We start from the raw sequence: 21,305 nt of genomic DNA, 5'->3' as shown, positions 1-21,305 counted from the left end.
GAGTTCCACCAGAGTTGAAGGTTTCTTTTTTGGGTGTTTGGAAGAATAATTTCAATCAAGTCAGTTATTGATTATTTTTGTTATATTAAAAATATTAATTTTATATTAAAAATAAGAATTGTTTCTTTGACAAGTTTTATAGGGCTTTAAAATTCTTCTATTGGTAAAGCTAAATACTGGGTTAGCAGTTCAGTTTTGCTTGTAGAAAGAAGATGTTTGGAGAAATGTTAAACAATTCAAATGCTTTTCTCTGTAATCCAAGTTCTGAGTCATTTGCTGTTGGGAGTGGTTTCATGTGAATTTCTGGTACAGCATCATGTCTGCACTTGTGCCCTTTTTTCTTAAATAGCCTTAAAAACATTACACTTGAGTGTAGTGAAAGTGTAGTGGATAGCAAATGAATGCAGTGTTTTCCTTTGTTTTTCACAGGACCACCCCCTCCACTTCCACCCTTACAGCCTGCTGGCATGGATGCCCCCCCAAACTCAGCAACTAGCTCAGTTCCTACTGTTGTTACAACGGGTATTCATCACCAGCCGCCTCCTGCTCCACCCTCTCTTTTTACAGCAGGTGTAGTACTGAGGCTTTGCCCACAAGGTTTGCTAAATAGAATAACATTGATTCATATTATACTGTACTTTATAGAGATTATATAATTTGGGAGAATAAGTTTGTATTGTTTAAACTGTGACAGTAACTTAACGTTCTTTTTTTCAGACTTAGTTAAGGATGACAGTAAAATTTACATATAAAATGTGAATCTTGACTGTAGAGTAGTATTTTCATTGTGTTTAAGCAGAAAACTTGGCACGACAGTTTTTTATGATAGTAGTTATACAGCTTTTTATTGTAATTGTATCTTGTAATTAAATGAAATATTATATTTGAAACCTTAGGGGTTTTAACTGCAATTTATTTTAATTAGACAATTTTTTTGTTACCAGAAACGTATGACACAGATGGCTATAATCCAGAGGCTCCAAGTATAACAAATACTTCAAGACCTATGTATAGACATAGAGTACATGCCCAAAGACCAAATTTGATAGGACTCACATCAGGTGATATGGATCTACCACCCAGAGGTATGCCCTTAAAGCTATACTTACTTAGTTTAGCTGGTTTCCTTATATTAAAGAAGATCGAGGGAGTTTTCAGAGAATGTAATACTGGAAAACATTGCATTTTTTAAAAAATCTTCTGGAGTTGAGACATTTAATTGAATAGGGAAGTATGTTTATAGTTGCTTTGTGTGTGCATTTTTATGGGTAAAATTAAATCTCTTGCTAGAGTATTGCACAGTTTACACTGAGCTGTAATAACTAGTCACTTTGTTTATCTTTTGTACAGAAAATGTTAAGGTTTCTGTAACAGAGTCTTAATGTGATTTTTGCTGCAGAGAGGAAGGAGTTTTTTATGTGGTAGCAGACAGTTTTATGCATGAATAATCTTAACCTCACAGTTCCTGTGGCCCTGTGAAGAAGCAGCAGCATGCAGAATGGGAAAGGAAGAGGGATAAAACCATTTTTAATGTGGTTTTTATTTGCATTTGTATGTATTTCTGTTTAATCTTACTATGTTTCTGTTGGTGTATTTTCAGTGAGGAGTCCCCCAGTGTGATTCCTGTTCTTCAGCAAAAGTGACTCCTTTCCCACTCCATCCATAAATCTTGCTCCTAGGTCTTATGCCCCAGAGTATTGTGCATTTCCAATCATGACTGTTTTTGTGTGTGCCATCTAATAGTAGAATGGAGGTGTTAGCAGAAGTGGTGTGAGCCTCAGAGTATTGCATGGGACGTTGTGAATCATTGTGAATCAGAGTGCAGTCATCTTGAGGCAGATGCCTTCTGTCACACCTCTTTTGTTTTCCTTATGTGGGATGTTACTGTGACAAAATGAGTGCTATTAGCTATTTGGATCTGTCACAGGATCTGTTGATAGTTAAGAAAAAAAGTCTGTGACCAAGATTTGATTCAGTTAGAACAAAGATCATAGTAATTTCAAAGTGAACAGTTGTGCTTTTCAGTGCAAATTCAATGTGAGCAGAATACTTTTTTGCAATTAAATACACAGAAAATACAAAAAAAGAGTAAAATCTTCTCATCTATTTACAGAAAAACCTCCTAATAAAAGTAGTATGAGAATAGTGGTAGATGCTGAATCCAGGAAAAGAACAATTGGTGCAGGGGATGGTGGAATTCCTGCAAAGAAGACTTGGTTTGACAAGTGAGTGATCATTAACACAAGGTTGGCTTAATAGTTGAAATTTTGTGAACCTCTTTACTGTAATCTGAAACATATGTGTATCTCTATAAATGGCAAGCAAGTTAAACTGTGAGTATGCTGATAGTACTAAAATAAATCACACTGCAGTGTGATCTGTATTTGCCTGTCTTCTCTCAAAGGCAGTATACAGATAGATGAAGTTGCTTTGGATTATACTAAGATCTCTCCTTGAAAGCTGTAATGATCTAAGAAACAGGAAAGCTGCAGTTAGACATGACTGATTTTAGTTGTGAAATGTGAATTTTATCATTGCTATTTTGGTTTGAATTGCCAGGTATGTTACTGAGGAAAAACACAAGGTGCAGTGCTTAGTGACCAGATGTCACCTGATGTGGCAAAAGTTTGGAAGAGTTTTTAAGAGATTGTTGGGACTGAGGAGAGCCTTGAAGTAATAGTTATTTGAAATGGTAGTGGGGAGATTTCATGGAATAGTTAAATAGTTTTTGGAGAGAAGCGATGTGGAAGTCAGGAATTACTGACATGAGTAAATAAATGTGAATTATCTCTCAGATTTATGTGCTGAGGTATGCTGAGAATATCAATGGGGAAGACAGCAGGTGTATGGGCCTATGTGCTGTACTCTTCTACACTTTTCTAAAATTGCATGTTTTTTAAGTCTGCAGATCTTTGTGGTTCATACACACGTACTCCTGTGTAAGTGTATACAATTTAACATGTGTTTGCTAGCTTGCTATGGATTTCTGGCTTGATTTTTATTTGTTGCAGGCAAAATTTTAACAGAACAAATAGTCCAGGTTTTCAGAAGAAAGTACAGTTTGGAAATGAAAATACAAAGCTTGAATTGAGAAAAGTTCCCCCAGAACTTAACAATATCAGCAAACTTAACGAGCACTTCAGTAAGTTTGGAAACTTAGTCAACCTGCAGGTAAGAGTCAACAAAGAGAAAGCAGTATGTTTTCAGTATGTTTTGATTTAAAGATAGCAGTAGCTACTGAAAGGAGAATGCCAGTTGTTTTTTTCCTGGTTCCCTAAAAGTTTACATTATTTTCCTAACTTGTTTCTTGAAGATGATCTCATTGTTTTTAATGGAATTGCCATTGAAGAAGCAGAAATTATTTTGAACAGCTGTGTTTCTCACAGATAAGACTTTTAAGATGCATTGTTTAAAACGTTGAAAATTGATCGCATTGTTTTTTCTTGACCCATTTTCTCAAGTTTGACTCCGATATTGTAAACCCTCTGTAAATATGGAAAACCTTTATTTCTCCTCCAGAAAGCAGTCCCTGTGATACAATTGCTTTCTAGTCCCATAGTAATAATGGTTTTTCCTTTATAAGTACTTTGTGGTTTATTGGAGTCACCCACAGAAATAAGCAAATAATTAAAGAAAGATAGGAAAGAGATGAAAAAACTAGGGCCTAACTTAGGCTGATGTTACATATTGCTGGCTGCATGTGTAATGCCAGTATTTCATACCCAGTCTCTAAGCTACTCGGTCTGATCTTCTGCTGTGCTTCATTATCAACAAGTTTCAGATGGTAGCTTGTGTTTTTCTGTACACTTTCCTGTTTGCGGTGAGATCTGGAATGAGGAATGGTTTTGTGTGTACTGATACAGTACAGAGTAAACCTTCTATGCCTGTCCGAACACTGAGGGATATAAAATCTCACTTAATTGCTGCTAAATATCTCTTAAGCCTTTCTGTAGATTTACCTAAATATGTGGGTGTATTAGCAGGAGTATTTATTATTCAGTAAGGCAGGTAAAATAGTGTTGTGGATGTGTATAGAGAGCCAAGATATGCATGAAGATATCGCAAGCTCTGCTCTTCTGCAAAGGGTATAATCTTGGCCTTAGAAGCTAAAATAATGTGCTAATGGCCAAAGGAGGCAAACCAAAATGAACTTTGCTGTCTAGCTCTGACAGTAGGTAGGACATTTTTACTAACTGACTCCTATATTTTTTTGTAGCAATTTTCTTTACTTCAGGGATGCTTCCTTTTGTCTTTCAAAAAACTACTTATGTTTGCAATTAGAAATACTGGTTGACTGTTTGGGTTTGCTTTACTTTGTTTTGTTTGGTTTTTTTAACTGTTCTTAAAGTTTATTAACATAATGTCAAGTGGCTTTTGACACTAGACTTTTCAAACAGAATCATGAATGGGAAGTATTTATCTAATGACCTGTATTGGGCTTAAATTGTAAGCTTCTAAGCTTAAAAACTAATGATTTTATGATAATCTAGACACAAATGAAAATCCTACATGTGGTAAGTTTTGTTCTTCTGTTTTAAATCTTAGGTTGCATATCAAGGTGATCCAGAAGGTGCCCTTATTCAGTTTGCCACACATGAGGAAGCAAAGAAAGCTATATCAAGTACAGAAGCAGTATTAAATAATCGTTTTATAAAAGTTTATTGGCATCGAGAAGGCAGTGTACCGCAAATCCAAACTACCACACAGAAGGTGGAGGATCTAAGTCTGTTCTATGTAGAATATTATGTAAAAAAGAATATTCTAAACTTTTTAAAAAATATTTATATAAAGTAAACTAAGTCCTTTTGAAATAATGACTACTTCATGTAATTCATTTCCAAATGTTATTCTTTAATTGTAGATTCTTTGACCTCAAATGCAAGGTTCAAGAGTTGATTAGCAAGCTAAGACCAAAGGCATTTAAAGAAAGCCTTTGGTGACTTTTGGAGAATTTCACTTTGTTGTCATCTGATGTGAAGCAAGACTTGATGCATCCTTCTGCTGAATAACATCTATTTTGCTTTAATTAGTATAGGCTTTTTTATTTCTTTTGGTGAGCATAAGAAAGTTTCATATCTTCTCTTGGAAGATGATCTCCTTTTTCCTCCAAAAGGTGCTATTTTTTACTCTTTTTCATAAAGAGACTAATTTTGTGGGAGTGGACCAGGGATATTTTTAAGTAGGGAGGTAGTTGCTGATCTCCCTGATATACAGTGACAGAATGTGTGGGAATGGATCGAAGATCTATCAGAGGAGGTCCACACTGGACATGAGGAAGCACATCTTTAACGAGAGAGTGATCAGCCAGGGGAACAGGCTTCCCAGAGGGGTGGCTGATAGCCCTAAGCCTGCCAGCAGTTTAAGAGGTATTTGGACAGTCAGATAGCAACCTGCTTTAACTTTTGGTCAGCCACAAAGTGACCAGACAGTTGGACTAGATGATCATTGCAGGTTCCTTCCAACTGAAATACTGTATTCTACATTTTTTGGTTGAATCACAGTGGAACACTTATTGGTAGTTGTCGTGTTTGTAGTAGCGTTGGGAACACTTTAAAAAATAAAACAGCAGTTACTGTTGTGAAGTGTAGATTCGTAACCTGTAGCAAGCCAAATCAGATTTGTCAGCAGGGATAGTGGCTCTGCTCAAACAGAAGAGGAACCTCGGGTTCTCCCAGGCTGTGTAGGTTGTTGCATGAGAGTTGTCAGCATCTGGTGTAGCAAGTCTTTGGAAATACTTGTGTATCCTGCTTTATTGGATTTGCTGTCAGTGTGGAACAACACATTCTGCATTTTTAAAATATGAGGCAGACTCTGTAGAAGAAATGTTCACTTATTTATGTATGCTGATATAATGTATGAATGAGTTGTTAGAGGATTCGTTCAGTTGCTGCTCTAAGTTGAGAATTCCCTCTTTCTCTTGATGGTGTATGTCATTCAGAATCGGTGACCCAATTTTCCATAGCAGTCCTGCTGTACAGCATTTTAAGTTTCCTTTCTCTCCTTTTGTAATAAGTGCCCTGATGTTTACCTAAAAAAATGCAGTTTTAATGACACCTGTCTTCTTAGTTATCATTGTTTAGATTTTATAAATATCCTTGATGCTTGGTCAGAAAAGCTGCTTGCTACTCAAAATGGTATTTTTTAAGCTTGATTTCCATCTCCTCAGCCAGAAGAGGGCAGTGGAGTACATCGTTTGCATTCCTACAGATATTCCCTCTTTCTGGAAGGATAGCTTGCACTATGCTGTCATCTTATTTGCTGATTATGCTATCCAGCTTGGACTGTTAACTATGTATTTCCAAACAAATATCTGATTTATATATTTGTTATTTTAATAGTGCCATCACTTTTAGTGGTGTTACTAGCTTCCCAGCACACCACCTTTAGCCAGTTAACCTTGATGGTTTGAAAATTAATTTCTCCTTAGTAGCAGGGAAGTGTTCCTGCCACACAAAGAACAACCATTCAGCATGTGTCAACAGACTACAGTTTGAAGTCTTATCAGCAATAGAAGGCACACAGTGACAAGAAAAACTTGTTACAGGAAATTAAAGTTCTAAGTGCAATGCTTCTAGAATTATGTAACAAAATGTAACAGTTATCAAATTGCTGAATCAGTAAAGAGGTATTTTTACTTCATAAGCCTTTCAGGAGCTTGAATATTTACTTCTCTTTTCATTGAAATTAATATCTGGTGTCATACCTACAAGTAGTATGAAAACTCTTCTTACAATTCTTCACATACTATAAGTATTTGAATTTTTGTCAAGATTTCTATTTCTTAATTAATTTCACCTGTATTTATAATGGTTTCAACCAGATTTTGTCTGTCAGGTACCAAAGACAGGCTTTTGAATTTTCTTCAGTGTAAAGTCAGTTGGCTTTTAAGTTGTCCCTTCAGTAGTATATGGTCCAGCACAATTGCTTGAGCACTGCTATTTCATCAGCAGGAGTACTTTGGAAAATATTTATTGTAGAGTTTCTGAAAGAGTGGAAGTACTTAGATAAAGATGATGGGAGTCAACCATAATAAATCATCAAATAAAAGGTTTCTGCCAAGAAGCTGAAATAATGTACTCTCCTCATCTGAAGTAGATAAAACAGGAAGTTCTGGGCTTAAAAGGCAGCACAAAGAGATTTAGGTTAGATATTAAAAAAACATTTTCTAATGCCAAAGGATAGCGAAACACTTTTGCCTAAAGAGGTGACAGGACCTCTTTCATCAGAAATCTAAGAACTAGATAGATAGATACTGTCAGTAGTGGCATAACTGGCTTTGCCCTACAGTGGAGAAGTGGATTAGGTGACCTCCTGAGGGTCATAAATATGACAGTAAGTTTGCTTGGAAGCATATTTTTTCAGTCTTAAGTGTTTAATGTTTTTGTCAAAGAAAAAAAAAAAGGAAAAATGTTAGCTGTCAGAGTATATCCATGGAAGGTTCAAAGATTAGCTGCTTTTCTTTTTCCTGTGACTACATGTTTCTACATCTTTTTTTTTTTCTATTTTGTCCACGTTAAACACATAGGAGATGAAAAGTGATATATCACTGTAAAAAGTGGGAGGCTTTGTAATACAAGTTTGTATTCTGCCTTTTCATAACTAAATGGTTGATGATAAGAGAGTTGTAAGAGGAATCAGAAGACTGCTTCTTACTTTTTATTCAGTTCTAACAGGTAGGATCTAAGTTAGTCTGAGTAGATGTGATAAATCAGAGTTGTTTCATCACCTTTGTGAGCTGCAAGTGCAAAATAGATGTTATGGCTGTTTGCGCTCCACAAATATTCAGTATAACATAATAAATCTCATGAAGCTTTTATTTTTCCTATGAGGTGAAAAAGCCATTGAATGATAGAAAGGAAGACGTGTAAATGTAAATACCATTGCAGTAATTTCATTGTGTACTTATTGAATGATAAATGTAGCAGTCTTTTGTTGTTAATATGGTGATGTGCTTTCTTGGGGACGGGGGTGGTGTTACAGGTAATACAACCCTTAGTTCAGCAACCTAGTTTACCAGTAGTGAAGCAATCGGTGAAGGAGCGACTGGGTCCAGTACCTGCAAGTAATATTGAACCTGCAGAAGCCCAGAGTGCCAATACAGAAGTCACTCAGGTGCGTATTGTAGTAAGAAATTCAGTTGCCTGTTTTTCTTTCTGTGATAGGTTCCACAGTGTATGAATGTATCACTTACAGTTACTCACACAGTGCAAGTACACATTTACTACTTCTGAGTGCATCTAATTGTATTATGAGTGGTGTTTTCATATTAAAGTTTTCCTCAGTGCATGATACTTGGCTTTTTTACTTGAGCACGGTACTTAATTTTTAAGTATATTAGCTTTTTGCTGTATTGAAAAACTGAAAGACTCTGAATATATTTCAGTATTGTTGTGTTTAATTGCTCGTTTCAGATTTCAAATTCAATCCAAAGAACTAAAAGCTGTCTTTTTTTTTTATATATTTTATCTGTTAAGCAGCTAAAACCATTAGAGACCAATGGTCACCATCTAGAAATGTTTTCAGAATTTGTACATCAACCCTAATACAAGGAAGAGTGTAGCTGCAATACCAGTGCAAATAATGACAGACTCTGACATGTCACTCCCATTAGAAATAGCCTTTAATTTTTTATTCTGTTAGAAATATTTCATTATTAGCATTGTGCCACTGCTGTAGTTTTACTTCTGGAAAGTAAGACCACCACATTTCAGAACACATTTGTAGTTTGAATTCAAACAACAGATTTCTGCAGTTGGTGCCTGCAAATAGCAGGTTATAAAATACAAGAACTGTAGTGTATTTAAAAGAGCCCATGCAGTTAATCCTCTTCTAGCTGGCACGTTTTTGACTTCTTGCAAACAATATGTAGTATAATCTTTGATTCCAAATTTGGCTTTATCTTTGTCTTATCCAATCTGTAGACTTCTGTTAACTGCAAAATCAAATATCTAAAATAAATTTTATCAACTGCTTAAATATTTTTCTTGTATTGTTGCTTAAAAGTCTGTGGTTTTATTAATTAATTTTTTTTTCTAAATTGCTAATTTTGTAGTTACAAAGGAAACAGTAAAATATTCATAAAGTAAAGTACATTTGAACTATAATTTTTGCTTTATTTTCTTAGAATGTGACTAAATTATCTGTGAAGGATAGACTGGGTTTTGTGTCAAAGCCAGTTACTCCAACAACTGAAAAGGTAAGAGAATGTCTCATATTCTCTCATATTTAATTTTAGTAGAATTAATTTTTTTTATTGTGTCAATGTTAAGTTTGTTTCATAACTATGAATAAGTTCATTTGTTCAAGATTAGTTTTAGGAAGTATAATATATCAGAGCTCAGTGGATAGCTAAATGATTATAAGAAGAAAACATGCTAGGACAGAAACAGCTATTCTGTGGGTTTTGTTTTAATATAGTAGGTTCCTTTTATTCAGTCATGAAAATAACTAGATATGTTCCATAATCCTGAGTTGTTTAGAAGTATACAGAAATAAATTTTAAAAATAAATAAATTTTGACACTATATATGAAACTATAGAAAGCAGTTCTATAAAAATGTTTCTGGACTTCTGTGCCCCTTAAAAGGTAATGCTGTAAACATTTATCCTCTTATTTGGTTTTACAATTTGCAGTACTTGTGAAAAGATAAAAGTGGAAATTTATCAGTATAGAAAGGACAAAGAGAGATAAAGTGGGAAAGGTGTGCCTGAGTTGTGCTTATGAGTTATTTTGCCCAGTAGTTCCATTTTTCAGAATACAAAGTTGTGGACACGTTTACTTTAGTAGCAAAGTTTGTAATGCTTGTTTCCAGATCTGTTTAGCACTTTAGGGGACAGGCTTCCACAGTGTTTATAACATGCATTTGAGAAGAGTTGTAGTAGAAGGACAGCAAGTCTTACTCTGTAAAAGGATTCCTCTGCCTAGGTACATATCTTTTCTATTGGGAGTTGCCTTGACCTGAAATAAATGAAGCATCTGCTGCATTTACCCCTACACACATCCCCCACCCCTTTTCAGAATGGTATTTGATAAGATTAAGTGTAATCTAACGAGTAAAATTCACTCCAGAGATACTATGCTGTACTTAGCTACTAAGGTAGCAATACTTAAAAGTTGAGTTGTAATGTTAGAGGAGGTCTCTTTGATTCATTTCAAGCAGTCTGCCTAAATACAGTGATCTAGGCTTCTTGCCTGTATTTTGTTGTTGGTTTGATTAGTTCCATTCTTGTTGCCCAAAATTAGTTGCAGATAAATACCTTGCTGTGTATTCCTGAACTACATTTTACATACATACTGTATCCTAACTTTAGAAATAGGAAGTCTGCTTCACTTTGCAGTTTGAGTGGAAATACTTCTTTTTTTTTTTTCGCATTCTGTAAGAGTTGAGTTATCCTGAAACACTTTTCTACAAAGAGTAAATTCATGCTAGAATGGTTTTATGCTTTGTTGTCTTGCAGTATTTTGTTGTCTTATAATATTTTGATGAGCTCATAGATTTTGATGAACTGCTGGGCTGTAACTGGATTGGTTGTAAAACAACAGTTTCCTTTGACATTTTTAGTAGGGTTCTGAAGCTTGAATTGACCTGGGTTTACCTACTACTGTTCCTTTACAAGGAAATAACTCGGTTAGTTTGCAGTGATTACATTCTACAACCATTAGAAATTAAATTATTTACAGCTGTCAGAAAACATAGATGTCATGTCCTAGATCGTTTTTTGTTTCTGATGGAATGCAGGGTTTAACAAGAACTTTCTAGTAAGAAAGGAGGTAGCTATGGTTCCCAAAGAACAAGAGGAAAAGAAGATAATGTGATGCCTTTTAGGATCTGTATGGGGACTTAAAATTCGTGAACTTGTGAAGAGATTCACGCTGTTCTTTCTCTTGAGTAGTATTAAGAGATTTAGAGGACATTAGTCTTGCTTTTTACTTGTCTGTGTTAGTTGATGCAAGTACATCTGCTGTGACATCTCTCCTTATATTAAAAGAGATGACGAAATATGGTTCGCTCTGCCATGAAGACAGTTCAGGGCAAAAGGAGTGCGTCGGTATTTTTGTCTTTGCTTCCTTTTGTTTGTTTGTGATGTAGCCTGTCCTAAAGCTACTTCGTAATAGAAACTGTATGACTGGGACATGCATACTTTACTGTGCTTTAGTAAGTTTAGAAAAAATCCTTCATCTTTGTAATGACCTTCTTAGAGAGCATTTTATATCACCTTATATAATACCCCTTAACATGCATTGATTTTTTTTTTTTGCTTTTGTTTTCTCTGCAATGCCTACTCTAGAAAACACTTGAATGTGGGAAGAAATAGTATAAATAGCACCCTGAAGTGAAAAGGGTTTATATGAAGCATTCTTGTTGTAAATTCTTCTGATCTCTTAGTCTTCTCTGTCTTTCTGTTTCTCAGCTGTCTCTTTTTTTTCTTCTGTTGGTGGGCATTGTATCTATTTTATGGAGTGCATGGTGACCAGTAGAATCTGCATGCATCTTTTAATTTTCCACATATATAGAAAATATTTTTAAACTTGTGGAAACGATACCAATTGCATAATTTCTGTGTTTTGCTAAAAGGTGGACAAGATCATGCCTATATTATCTCTAGGACTTAGCCATGGATTTTTCAATACTAGCATGACCAAAATGTTCTTTAAGGAATGTGCTAAGAAAATAAAATAGTCCAAATCTTCAGGTGGTGTTGCGATGTACATAGTATACTTTACAGAGATTGTAAAGCAGGCAACTATTTTCTCAGTAAGTCATGGAGAAATTTCAGACCTCACTACAAATGTAGGAAAAAGAACAGAGAGATATAGGAGTCTCTTCCTTTGCTGTATGATGTTGAAGACTTCCCTGCAGTTGAGTTACTTCTTGAAAATTGTGCAAGCTCTACTTTCCACAAACTGCATATGAAAAGGAAATGTTGTATTTACTTTGGACCTTATTGTCTAAAATTATGTTGACTTCTTGCTTGGAAAATTCATGCAGCCATGAAATACTATATTTTAGACTTCAAAACAGAAAAGAAAAACAAGTTATTCTTGTGACAATCTCAATCTTCTCTTTCCTATATTATGGTCAAATACGTAAATTTTTATGTATTTGAAGCTTGGAAGTACATATGAAATCTCAATGGAGAGGATTCATAATCTGATGTTTATAACTTACATATCTGATGCTGTGCTTCCTCTTCAAAAATTGTTTAACTTCAGCAACTCCAAATTGTTACACCAGATTTTTATATTCCATATCATCAAAACAGACAAAAGAAAAGACACTTACGTATTTTTCAGCACTCGTGTGGGTTTTTTAAAAGACTGAAATTCACTGGCAAAAAAATAAAATGATTTCCTCCTATAGGTTTTATCCACTTCTACTGGCTTGACAAAAACTGTGTACAACCCTGCTGCTTTGAAGGCAGCACAGAAATCTTTGCCTGTTGTTTCCACTTCCGTGCTAGACTCTAATGAAGCACAGAAGAAAAAACAGGTAAATTAAATATGCTTCTTTATAAAATGGACCTAGGTTGGGAACTTGTGACTTAGAGATAGAGCACTATGTATATTCATCTCAAGAGCATAGATGAAACTAGTCGTAAGCTTAAATTCACTATGTTTTTTTTCCTTCAAAGGACAAGAAAATTCAGCATTGTTTTGTTATTTTTCGGTGTATGTTCAGGCAGCATAAGCAGGTTTAAAACTGTAGAAATTCAAAATGTGAAACACTTTTTCCTGGAATCAGAGTCTCCATGTTGAGGTATGAATTGTCTGTTTTAAGTGAAAGGGAGTGTAGTGTAGTCACTGTTCTTCTCTCTTAAGCCTTTTTGGAACTGGCCTCTCTTCTCAGTGTATTCTGTACTTGTGACCAAAATTGCTTCTTCACTTGGGAGAACTGAGAATTGTATGACTTTGCATTTTGTTGTTTCCAAGCTATAATTCTCCTGTACCCATTTTTATTTTTACATACTAGACTTCCTCTTTTTTATTTGTGTTAGAGAGGAAATGCAACAAAAAAATAGGCCTTGAATAGGTCGTCCAGTTGTAGTTTAGCTTGCTTAGAACTTTCAAAAGAGCCCAGCAAATCTCGTTTGTCAGGTTTATTCTGAAAATTTATTCTATCATTTAAAAAAACTAAATATAGGACAATGTTTGTATTTCTGTTTTTAAGCCACAAATTGAGAGTTCAATACTAAGTTAGATACCAACATAAGTATTAAAAGCAATACACTTGTTAAAGGTTTTGGTCTATTGGTAAGTTTCTGTAATTCATATCTAACATAATTTGAACAAGCAGTTTGTTAGTTGCATGTCAGTTATGGCATTGGTCCAGATTTAAAAGAAAATCAGTTCTAATTTTGGGAATTCATTTCATATTTGTCCCCTAACACATGTTTTTCAGAATTAGAGCCTTCACCTTTCAAGTTAAAATGCTAAATACCTGTAAAATGGGAGAAAAATTTTAATAAAATTATTGACTTGTCATAACAGCTGTAGAGGTTTTTTGAGAGAAGACACTGAAGATGTGCTAAGTGATTGGCTCATTTTTCACTTGGTCTTGTGCTCCTACCTGCCTTCAGAAATTTCTGGTACAATATACTAGTACTTGTGGAAAAACATGATTTTGTGGGACTCACTCCCTTCCTTTCCTTCTGTCTCCCTAGTTTTTCTTAGCATTCATCCCCTTGTCATATCTTCCCTTTCCCTTCAGAAAAATTATTTGCACGCTGTATTGCAAAACTAACGTTTCATGCAGCAGAATTTGTCAGTATTTGGGTAGACATACAGAAACTTTACTATTTCTTTTTCTACATCTTTTGTGCGTTTACACTCTTTGTATAAGATATTCCACTTGCAGTGATTCCAGTTCATCATCTTCTACCTCTCCTCTTTCATTCCATTAAATATGTTGATATCAAAGCTCTTAAGGGTTTTCTGCAAGTATCCTGCTGTTTAAGACTTCTTCATTCTGTATTTGAGAGCAAGAAGCAATTGCTCCTCCTGCTTCTCATTCCAACTGCAATATGTCACATCCTGATCGGTTTCAGTTCATTGTGAGTTGCCCATTGTAATGCCAAGGTTCTGTTGTTGGCAGATTGAGTATTTGTCACTTCCCAGTTAAAGCAGTCAGATGCAAAAGAGGTGGTTTTCTTTGGGTAACACTTTAGAAAAGTGTTTAGAAAATAGAATGTGTTTTCTTTTTGCTTGTAAGAGTTTTGGAGAATGTGTTTTAATTGATGGACTTGATTTACATTTGCTTTCAAGATAATTGTCCTTGCACTTTAAACTCTTGCATGCTGTATGTCTTGAGGTAGTGTAATACGTTGCCTTTCATCTTTCATTGGAGTTTGTGTAAGGTATTACTTTGTATGTAAGCAATAGTGAAATATCCCCAGCATAGATCTAACTGAGAAGGATAATTAGAACTTTCAGTAAGTTGGTGACATGTTGTTTTCCAAAACATAATTGGAAATACTGCCTATTAGTATCTTGAGTTTCTGTTACTATTTTTTCCCTATTATTGTAAGTTACTACTGTATAGTTGCCAAGTATAATACGTTATTCTTCTGGCGTTATGTTTCAAAGTCTAGAAATGTTCTGTAATCTTTTTATGCTTCTAGGAGGCATTACGACTTCAACAAGAGATGAGAAAAAAGAAGCAAGAAATCTTAGAGAAGCACATTGAAACACAGAAGGTAAAGCGTTAGCATTAAAGACAGTCAGAAATTCAGTTGTATAATCTCAGTTCACTTCAAAATATTTCAGATTTTGTAAACACAAACAAAAAAAAAGGCCTATAAAATAAGCATTCTCTTAGAATGGCATTATTTTAATTATTTTTAAACATTATTTTAAGTTTAGAGTTTTAATCTAACTTGTCTTGTTAGTTCACTTTAAAAAAACCTTACGAGCTTATGCAATTTAGGTGCAATTTTAGTTGAAATTGCCTAATTTGCGTGCAACGTGCATATATTTGTTGGGAGAAGGGAAAACCTCAGTTCTGTTTGACAAGAGCAGGAGAGGGTGATGTAGCAAAGTATGTATGACTGCACTTAGGCTTAGGAAGAGGAAAAAGGCCAAAATGTCAGTTAGTTGAATAAAAATTTTGAAATAATTCAAATGTGTCTCATTGAAATGGAAATATCAGGTGTTCATTAGGAAACAAATAAGAAATTCAGACAAAGATTTTAATTTAATGTAAGCTGCTAAAAGCCCTATATGTTGAGTTTGTAGGTCGCAACAAAAGAAATACAATATTCAGTTTTCCTATTAGTTGTAATGAGTACTGGAAAAGAGATCTGTAATAGTAGTTGCTGAGTAAAAAGATTTTTTTTTAAATTGGACAGATGCTGATTTCAAAGCTGGAGAAGAATAAAGCCATGAAGTCAGAAGACAAAGCAGAAATCATGAAAACACTGGAAATTTTGACTAATAGCATTACCAAGTTAAAGGATGAATTAAAAGGTGTATCACCAGGAGGAGGGACTCCTTTAAAAAGCATGAAAACTAAGACTCAGGTACTCAAGTTTTGATCAGCTTTTAATAAGATGAGTTGACTTGTTTGTGTCAGCAGAATAAAAATATGCAATCACATCAGCAGTATTTAGAACCATTACCAGTTTAATTTTCAAGTCCTCTTTGAAGTGAGATTGGTTTTGCCTTCTGTTTAAAGGAACATAGTTAATTTTAAAACCATGCTGTTTCTAAAAGATTTATCTTTTGTTACACAGATACTGCATCATTTGGAAAATCAAAAAAAAAACCCCAAATCAAAAGTCTTATGATATTTTTCTTTTGCCTTATTTAATTCTTTGTGTATGGTCAATTGCTTTCTTAAATTTTGAATAGAAATTATGAAAATAGTATTTCTAATGTAAAAGGATTATAGTTAGGCTACACAAATATCTTCTCAGGTTTAATACACAAAATGTACTGGACTGATATATCATTTTCCTGGACTTTTTATGTCAGTGAAATTTGTCTATATATTAACCTTTTTAGAAGGAGGATTATACTGCTCAGTTTCCCTTTGATAGAGCTGCCCATGTTTGGGTTTTACATGTGAAAAGAGTTTTTCCTGTATTATCATTCTTGTTGATATATGACTTGTAACCAGTTTCCCAACTGCTTAAAGATGCAATTATATTACCTTTTTAAAATGCAGTATTTTGCTTTTTGTAGAAGTATTTGTTCCTGAACAAATCGCAACGTGGTTAAGAATTAAGCAAGTCTTGGAGAAATAACATTTTAAGGAAGTGTTCTTTTAAATATATTACAAGCTTTCTTGCTTTATCAAGTGAAGAAGTGCATACTAATAAAATAGCAAATTTTTGTACAGTGTATTTTCCCATTAAGAAAAAAAGTCTTTTTTAGCCCTTTTCATTCAGTTTTTAAATGTTTAGAATGCTTAGTCTTCTTTTGGGATGTTTGCGATACTGTTTTGCAAAACTGGTGCAATGTTACAGCCCAGATATAGTTTAAATGAGTTATTAGTTTTCACTTTGAAACAGTATTTCTACTACTTTTTTTTTGGTAGAAATATAGGCATTAAAAGTAACTGCAGTATCAATTACAATGATGTACAGTTTTGAAAAGAAATACCAACAAGAAATACTGAAATTACATGTACATGATCACTGTACCTTCTTATATAATTTGTCAGGAAAAAGTTGAAGTAGCATATATTTGTCCTGAAAATGGGCATAGGTTGTAGTTTTTGGAAATCGGTTTATGCTTCTTAAAACAACGTCAGCTGCAGTGGAATATTCTACTGTGTTTTAAAGAGGGAACTGAAGGTAATAATCTCAGAATTCAGGCACTGCCATAATGAGATTAAACTATTCGATTTTTTGGAGATGAGAGAACTTTTTTATGTCTCTGAGAGTGTGGACATTGTCAGGTGAGAAAATATTTCTAGGAGGCCTGAAGGATGTTACCTGTCTGTAGAGTGAATTTGAACTACAAAAGTCCTAGAAATTGGCGATATTTTTAAAGCTACATTTGATTGTTAAAAGTGTCATGTTTTTGACAAATATTCTTCTGCTGGTGGTGAACAGTGCTTCATACATTTGATCCAAGAATAACAGTTGTTTGTGGATTTTGTTACATGCAAGGAAATAGGCCCATAGAAATGAAGAAGCAAGTTGAATCATGAAATCTTGGTAAATCCTTTACTTCAATGCAACATTTTAACCCATCACAATCATTTTACGCTGAGAGTGGTCCAGTAGCTGAAATATACAAGAAAATAGTTTGGTAACACAAAATTGTTCAAAATGGTTATGATTGAAAGGGATCTCTGGGGGTTACTTTATTCCATCACCAGGTGTCACTATGAAGAGTCTAGATGGTGTCTTTGCTCATCCATACTAAGTATTTATATACATGGGTAAGATTCCCCCCTCCCACCTTCTCTTCCTGAAGTTAAACAATTGCAGCTCTGTTAGCCTCTGTTAGCTCATACAGGGGATGCTCCAACCCCTTAATCATCTTTGTGGGCTTATTGTGCACTCTCTCCAGTGTGTCTCTTTCATGCTCAGGAGCCTAGAGTTGGGCATCGCGCTCCGTATGTGGCCTCACCACTGCAAAGCAGAGGAGAAGGATCACCTCCCTTAACCTGCTGGTGGTGCTCTTCCTAATGCAGCCCAGGAGGCTGTCAGCCTTCTTTTCCACACGGACGCATTCCTGGCTCACGTTCAACTTCTTTTCTGCTACCAGGACCCCTCAGATTCTCTTGATCTGGGCAGCCCCCAATCTACTGGTAGCTGGGGTTATTCCTCGGCAGGTGGAGGACTTGACATTTCTCTGTGTTGAAGTGCAAGAGGTTCCCCCTGCCCCATTTCTCCATCAGGTCAAGATCCTTCTGAATGGAAACACAACCAGCTGATGTACCAGCTGCTTATCCAGATTTTGTATTTTCCACAAACTTGCTGAGAGCACACTCTGTCTTACCATCCAGGTAACTAATGAAGATGTTAATGTTGGGATACACCACTAGCAACTGGTCTTCAGCTGGACTTTGTCACTGGTCAGAACCCTTCAAAGCCAGCAGTTCAGCTGTTTTTCAGTTCATCTCACTGTTTACCTGTCTAGTCAGCACCTCATCCTTTTGGCTGTGAGGATGTTGTTTTGAAACTTAACTGAATCTTTACTGAAGTCAGGATAACAACTTGGACTACTCTCTGCTTTTTGTCCACCAAGCCAGTCATCTCACTGTAGATGGTTGTTAAGGTCAAGTATGATTTCTCCTTCCCTTTCCCCAGTCACCTTCTTGTTCTTAATATGCTTGGAAATGGTGTCCAGGATTATTTGCTCCTTCATCCTCTCAGGTATTGTGGTGAGGTTGGCAAGCACATAGTTCCCCAGATCTTCTTGCCTTTCTTGAAGATCTAAATGATATTTACTTTTTCTCAGTACCCGGGAACCTCCGACAAATGTCATCATTTGTCAGAGGTAGCTGAGACTGGCTTTGCGGGGTTGTCACCAAGCTCCCTCAGTACTTAATATTTGCATCCCACTGGGTCCCAGGTTTTTGTTTACATACAGTTTGTTTCCTAACTTGGTTTTCTTTCAGCAAGTCTTCTTGACTTGACCTTGACAGGTCACTTTGGCCACAACAACCCTGTACAGCACTACAGGCTGGGGGCAGAGTGGCTGGAAAGCTGAACAGTGGAGAAGGACTTGGAGATGCTGGTCAACAGTCAGCTGAACATGAGTCAACAGTGTGCCCAGGTGGCCAAGAAGGCCAATGGCATTGTGGCTTTTATCAAGAATAGTGTGACCAGCAGGATGAGGGCAGTACTGTACTTGGCACTGGTGAGGCCATACCTCGAGTGCTGTGTCTGGTTCTGGGCCCCTCACTCTAAAGAGCACATGGAGATGCTGGAGCATGTCCAGCAAAGGGCAGCAAGGCTCATGAAAGGTCTAGAAAACATGTCTTATGAGGAATGGCTGAGGGAGCTAGTTTTGTTTATTTTTGAGAAGAGGAGGCTCGGGAAGGACCTCATTGCTCTCTATGACTACCTGAAAGGAGGTCATGGTGAGGTGGGGGCCAGTCTCTTCTACTATTCCTGCAATGAGAGGACAAGAGGAATTGGCCTTAAGCTGAGACAAGGGAGATTCAGATTAGATATTAGAAAAAAATTTTTCACTGTTAGGGTGGTCAGGCATTTGGAATAGGTTACCCAGGCAGGTGGTGGAGTCACCATCCCTGGAAGTGTTCAAGCATTTTCTGGATCTGGTGCTGGGTGACGGGGTTTAGGGGTTACAGAGGTAGGGCTGTTTTGACAGTTGGACTTGATGATCTTAAAGGTCTTTCCCAACCTTGATGATTCTATGAATCTTGTGCCAGGCTTTTCCAGTCTCAGGATATGGGATTGATGAATCAAATCATTCCAGTAAAGACTGAGGAGTAGGAGGTATCGAGTACCTCCTCTGTTCTAGTGTCCTTTGTTGCCAGGTGCTCTTTAACATTCAGCACTCAGACCACATTTTTCACAGCACAGTGTTTGTCTCGCTGCTGAGAGATGTACTGAAACCCTTCTTGAATCTGGCAAGGGGGGTGAGAAACAGGTCTAGGTGGGCTTTGGCTTTCCAAACCAATGCCTGCACGCTCAGACAATTTCTCTTATGTTCCCTTTGTACTCTCCCTGCTTCCAGCTCTTGTACAAGCTTGTTTTTGGATTTAAGTTTTACTAGGATCTTGCTGTTCATCCAGGCAGGCATCTTGCTGCCTTTATTTCCTACATGCTTTGGAACTTGGAGGATGCAATTCTTGAAAATCATCCTACCTTTTCAGCAGATGCCCAGACCCAGGGTATTCAAACAGGAGACCTCTTCCAGTTGTCTGAAGAAGGCCTCATCTACATCTTTTACCTGATTAGACAGTGCGTAGTACACAACCACTGCAGCATCACTCACGTTGGTCTGCCGTCTTAATCCTGACTCATAAACTTCCAGCTGACTCATTGTCTGTCCCTAGGCAGAGCTCTGGGCACTCATACTGCACTCTCTAATAAAGGGCAACTCCTGCTTCTTGCCATCCTGACTCATCCTTTTTAAGAGACTCTTATCTGTCCACTGTACCACTCCAGTTGTGTCAGTTTTTCTACGATGTTTCAGTAGTCCCAAGGAGACTGTAGCCCTGTAACTGCACACAGACCTTCTCTGTGTGCCCTCTCTTTGTTTCACCTATTTTGTGTATTAATGTCTAAGCTCTTCAGAGAGGCACTGATTTACCAGAAAAGAAAGGAGATCTTCCCCCTGTGATACTGTTCTGTAGGCCCTCCCTCATTTATATGGATTGGTATGTGTATGTTTGAGGTGGTCCCCCTTCAGCCCAGTTTTGTTGATCTGGAGATCTCTTCTCCCCACGTTACCCTTTGCTTGTAACCTGGTCCACCACTTCCTTACATGATTCTTGTTCCTACTAAGCAAAAGTGAGGCAATATGCTAATTTTGAATTGCAGTTTTAATGAAGTTTTTGAGCTGCTTTTCTATTTTCTTCATAATATGGAAAATGAAGAAACATTTTAAGCAAACCCACTTCATAGAAGTAGAAACTGTAGAAAAAGTTGATTTTATTGACACCTTTCATTTTAGGGATATTGTGCATTAACTGTGAGCATTGTTTTGTTAACATTTTAAATAGAGAAAACAATGAGTCCTATCTAACTTCTGTGAAAGTGAAGATTTTACAGAGCCTTCAGTTAAAGTTTACAACTTTGACAGTTTTTTAAAAGACTTTGCTCTAGGTTCTCTTTCATTTTCTTTGTGTTTAAAAGCTAGGTAGCTCTGAAGAAGACCCTGCAGGGTTGGAAGATGAGACCCATGTGACTGTGCCATTATCTTTACCTATTTCTGTCTTCTTCCAGTTCATTCAGATTACAAAATGCTCTTCCCCCTTGAGTGAGAAACCTTTGCTGCCTCTTGGTGTATCTTGAAGGAGGTATTTTCTTCTTGAGACGTGGCACAGCTCTATAAAAGAAGTCTTCGTTAAGAGCAATAAAAAAAACCCTCAAAAGTCTTTATTACACCAGTATCTCTGACTGCTCTGTGAGTGCTAACTGCTGGTCATTAAACTTCAGAAGTGCTTGTTTTGCCATGTCACTGATGTGTTGCAACACAGTGGGATTTGAGAGAAGCACTGATTCCAATTTTGAAAACTTGGAAAACTATTATACAGGAGATAAAAGACTTTTTCTGTGATTGCTGTAGATAATCAGAAAATGGTGCTGAATGGGCTTGAGGTTGAAGTTGCCAGTTGAATAATCCAGCTTTTTTTCTTTTAAAGCTTCCAGGAAAAAAC

At 36.2% G+C, this 21,305-nt stretch overlaps 1 protein-coding gene across 3 annotated transcripts in view; it reads left to right on the top strand.

Annotated features, from left to right (window-relative positions):
* Positions 1 to 21,305, top strand: part of RBM26 (RNA binding motif protein 26) — a 56,708-nt gene that overhangs the window by 21,157 nt on the left and 14,246 nt on the right. The window contains exons 8-17 of one of the 3 annotated variants that reach the window (XM_027721121.2): positions 430 to 570; positions 945 to 1,085; positions 2,114 to 2,225; positions 3,012 to 3,171; positions 4,546 to 4,710; positions 7,981 to 8,112; positions 9,125 to 9,196; positions 12,363 to 12,491; positions 14,620 to 14,694; positions 15,346 to 15,516. In XM_027721121.2, coding sequence (XP_027576922.1) covers positions 430 to 570; positions 945 to 1,085; positions 2,114 to 2,225; positions 3,012 to 3,171; positions 4,546 to 4,710; positions 7,981 to 8,112; positions 9,125 to 9,196; positions 12,363 to 12,491; positions 14,620 to 14,694; positions 15,346 to 15,516 — 1,298 coding nt within the window. Of the gene's footprint in view, positions 1 to 429; positions 598 to 944; positions 1,086 to 2,113; positions 2,226 to 3,011; positions 3,172 to 4,545; positions 4,711 to 7,980; positions 8,113 to 9,124; positions 9,197 to 12,362; positions 12,492 to 14,619; positions 14,695 to 15,345; positions 15,517 to 21,305 lie in introns of all 3 variants that reach the window. The other 2 variants (XM_027721119.2, XM_027721122.2) reach the window with 2 other exon arrangements.

Source organism: Pipra filicauda, unplaced genomic scaffold, assembly GCF_003945595.2.
Source record: "Pipra filicauda isolate LSUMZ 115617 unplaced genomic scaffold, ASM394559v2 scaffold97_size2427393_pilon, whole genome shotgun sequence".
In the NCBI taxonomy this organism is placed as follows: Eukaryota; Metazoa; Chordata; class Aves; order Passeriformes; family Pipridae; genus Pipra; species Pipra filicauda.
This window is presented reverse-complemented; position numbering and strand designations above follow the sequence as displayed.